Source organism: Habropoda laboriosa, unplaced genomic scaffold (assembly GCF_001263275.1).
Source record: "Habropoda laboriosa isolate 0110345459 unplaced genomic scaffold, ASM126327v1 scaffold5, whole genome shotgun sequence".
Taxonomy (NCBI): Eukaryota; Metazoa; Arthropoda; class Insecta; order Hymenoptera; family Apidae; genus Habropoda; species Habropoda laboriosa.
This window is the reverse complement of record NW_017100161.1, coordinates 4,966,737-4,970,946: the sequence shown is the minus strand read 5'-3', so window position 1 is coordinate 4,970,946 and position 4,210 is coordinate 4,966,737. Positions and strand designations below refer to the sequence as shown.

Genomic DNA, 4,210 nt, shown 5'->3' with positions numbered 1-4,210 from the left:
CAACACTATTTAGATATATAAAAATATATATAAATATATGAATATATATATACATTGACGTTCATATACATACGTTGTAAGTAGGTATGTCTAGGTGTCGCATTTATTTGCCGAGGCGATGCACGAGTGGTACACCAGTCGAGATTTGGTCACGGTCGAAGAATGTCTCGTCGATCGTTGACGATCGCGAGATATTGCCGGGTTACTTTGGCCGTGAACTAGCGCGATCATTTTTTTTCTCTATCCCGACAACCCTACACACACACACACACACACACGAAAACCTCTGTCGTTTATTAAGTATCGCTGGCTGCGACTCCGCTCGCCGACGCACCTTTTTAATTTCGTCGATGTGATTTTTAAAGGCTGCGCAGAAGAAAAGGGTCTCGTGTCTCGTGTATGTGTTTGCGATCGCGCTCTACCACGTTAACGTAGCCATAATCCAAGTCACCTTTTACCATGTATATCACGTTTTACTCGTACATGCTCGCGGAGCTTTTCGCTTTGAAGCTTTGGAACTTAACGCGATGAAAGGGGAAAGAAAAAACGAAACGAATCGAAAGATATTTAGCTTATTCGATGATATTTAACCCGTGTGAGATCGATCTGTCGCGTGCGTCGATCCGTGCGCACGTGATCCTCGATCGATTAAAAAGTAAGAGAAAAAGAAGAAAAAAGAAAAAAAAAAGAAAAAACGTGATGTCCGCGGATTGTCGCATAGCTTCCTTTTAATTATCGATTGGAAACTATACCGTAACTTGTTCGTTTATATCGTTATGGCTTTACGTGTGATCGATCTGGTATCGTTTCTTTTTTCGCTAAGGTTTAAACGTTACTTTTTTTTTCTTCAACGATGCTGTGAAACGGTCGGTGCCGCCGTCCGCGCGTTATAATGCATAACTGTATTGTTGCTTCGTTTCATTTTCGAAATATTCGACGTTCATTTCTCGTGCAACAAAACGGGGCGGTTCTTCGAGCATCTCCCACGGCGGGGCGCGTATCGTTTTACTTCTTTCGGTTGCAAGCCAGACTCGGGACATTTCGTAATTAGTAATATGTGTTTTGCGCTCAGTGCTCGCCTTTAAATTGGCTGTAAGTTTGCATTCTCATACAACGATACTCGTATATCTCCGCGTTCGTAGGGACTCGAGGATCCGCTCGCAGTACACCGTTTCCTCAGTACCACTATTTTATGTTTTTGTACCAAAGTCGTAGCGTCTAACTTTACGTTAAATAAATAAAAACAAAAAAAAAAAAAACAATCGTCCCGTTTACTTCTTCGGACTCCTATCTCTACCGATAACGAAATTGCTACTATGCTGTACCGCAGTTTCTCGTTAAATGTAACTCTGAAAAAGTTTCTTGGTTATATTTACGTTAGCGAAATGGTACGTCGATGCATACTTTACGATACTACGAAAGCAGCAACTTATCGATCTGTGTTTTCAAATGTTTCGTTGAATTATTAAAAATGATATCGCGTTGAAATTCAAATATTTACCATATGGTAACATTTGAACGATGTTTGTGCAGTGATAACTCGTAGTAGTTGGTAACATCATTTGTTCGCACGATGGCGTCTGGCGGTGGTACGTACCGTTTATTTTGCTTTTTATCATTTAATAGGTAACGTTAAGCGATACGTTCTGAATGGGAATTTATGGTAATAATAATGTCAATTAAATCGTTGTTCTTCCAATAGCGGAAAACACCACGGAGGAAAGAACTGAGCCAGCGACGCCGGCACAACCCCTCACCAATGTTGTGAGCGAAACAGCGCACGTAAGTTAGATAACCTATAAATCTAGGTATAACCTATCGTGCCACTATTTCGTTGCAATTGATTCGTATTCGTAAACATTGCTTACGATATCAACGTTGATCCTATGTTTTCGCAATGTCGCGTTAATTTTGTTTATTAAAATTTACGAAAAATCTTTAGAACGTAGTATTTTTGACATTTCCCGCCAAACTAATGACAGCTGCTACGTCGAAATTTGACTTTGTTTTTGTACCAGTTTTAACGAGTTATACCATTGGCATGTTCAAGTTTGTGTATATTTTTAGTGTTTACTTCATTCGTAGTAAGGTTATGCTTGTTGTGAGTGTGTTTTTGCACAGTTTGTAAAATGTGTAAACAAAATAAGAACAGTCAGTTTTGTTGATGTTTACAAAGGTGAAACTGACACTGGTCTTAATCTGTTGAACTGTTTTGTGTTGTTGCAGAGGATACTAGCAATGAACAAGGACTCTGATCTGTCCGGTGTACCACCAAAGAAGTCACGTGTCGAAGTACAATCATTGCCAACGAGGCAGTACTTGGATCAGACTGTAGTCCCAATTCTATTACAAGCCCTGTCCAGTCTAGCCAAGGAACGACCTGCCGACCCCATTAGCTATCTAGCCGGATACTTATTAAGGAACAAAAGCCAATACGACAATGGTGAATCTCCACCAACTAGTCAATGAACTGCCTACGCACTTATAACTATGTGATGAAAACTGAAGAATCGTTCATAAACATTTATTGAAATTTCTTAGGAATATATTCAAGTCGGGCAAGGTGTACTTGTGTAATTTTAAATCAAATAAAAATGTATTAGCTTTTTATCGTATGATAAACTTTCTGGTGGTTAAATAACAGAGAAAATGTAACAAGTTTTCCAAAGTGTTTTTCTCTTTGTGTTCGTTCAATGACTATTTAACGGTGGTTGACGACTTATATAACGTATGTGCGTTGCAACGTTCAAATCAGCAGAGGTTAACCTCGTCGTTGTTAAAACGGACAACAGTTAACAGTGCAATAGTTCGTACCTGAAAGAATTTCTTCGCCGGATCGTGAGGCCTTGGACGATATTATTCCGTGAAAACTGCTCGTGCTTTGTGTCACTCACGAGAAACGAGAAGGATAGTTATCACTGACTCGATAAATCGTAATGAGTCCTCGGTGTCCCGCGTCGATTTTAATTGGAACGGCGATTTAATTGGATGCAATTAAATGTAATCGTCCAATGAATCGACGTGAAATTTATTTTACAGACCGATAAGATCGATAATTTGCGCGGGTGACGCAGCATTCGACTACGCACACGTATACACACTTTGAATTCGTTCCGTAGCGGGAGGACTACTACGTTGATTTTTTCGAGTCGAAAATTCGCGCGGTTCGTTCCCGCGCGCGGGAACGTTAATTATAACCGGATGTCGTTCAGTTGCTGGTTCGTTGAGCGTAGTGTGTCGCGTTAACGGTTTAACTGCACCGGTGGCTCGTAACAATCCCGACGAAAGAAAATTCGTGCACATCGCAGATAACGCCGGAGCACCGTACAAAACGTCGACAACGAGAGGAGATATCGAGGTAATTTCGTGGGGAACAATTCGCACGGCAGCATCATCGTACCGAGTCCAATTAACGGAGCGACCTCCCATCCGACTCTCTCGTACATCACTCCGCTTCCTTGATACGGTTCCTGGCGTACATTTACCGCACACAGACTGGGTATTACTTTTATTTTCCACCCTTTATATTGTAGATACCGTAGATCGAACTTTTAAACGACGTAATACCCTGTCAACATCTTTCTCGTCGTATTAAACGAGATCAGATGAACCGCCATACGCTATATCCTACTACGCACAGCTTCCTACGTCTATCGTAGGAACTCTCGAGATTGAAACCGTACGACAATAGAGTCGCTTTAACATATCCATTACGGGTACAAAGTTCACCGGTGTAACGTATCGAGACAGTGTGCATAGGATATACGTACCGTGGAAGTAGGAAGACACGGGACACATGTCGAGTTTCCATATCCTTCTCGGATTTTTCTTTCGTCGTTTCTTTCGCGTAAGTACAGATGATACGACGCAAAATGTTGACGCGCGATCGCGTTACGGTTAAGTGGCGCTTCAGTTGCACATACACACAAAGAACGCAAAATCGAAGGGGGCATGGTTAATGAGTGAACCGTGTCACCGCTTTCGTCGTGCGCGCACAATCTGCAGATTCACGCCCGCACGGCCACACGGTAGCTCGGTTCAATTGGCACGCATATTGGAATTCTATTAGCGAGATTACCGACAGTAATTGCTCGGTTTGGCGCAATATCGTATGCTCGTCTGTAGGCAGCCAATAGGCTAGCGAGCATCAAACGCGGATTAAGCGTGCGTCTTGCCTCGCGACCGAGGACAAGCCAGGGTGCATTATGCT

At 42.1% G+C, this 4,210-nt stretch overlaps 1 protein-coding gene across 1 annotated transcript; it reads left to right on the top strand.

The window, feature by feature from the left end:
- Positions 1-1,573: 1,573 nt before the first annotated feature.
- On the top strand, positions 1,574-2,557 carry LOC108578394 (protein dpy-30 homolog). Its single transcript, XM_017941718.1, has 3 exons — positions 1,574-1,589; positions 1,703-1,782; positions 2,227-2,557. The coding sequence occupies exons 1-3, from the start codon at positions 1,574-1,576 to the stop codon at positions 2,467-2,469; spliced, it is 339 nt and encodes a 112-aa protein (XP_017797207.1). The 3' UTR covers positions 2,470-2,557.
- Positions 2,558-4,210: the final 1,653 nt, after the last annotated feature.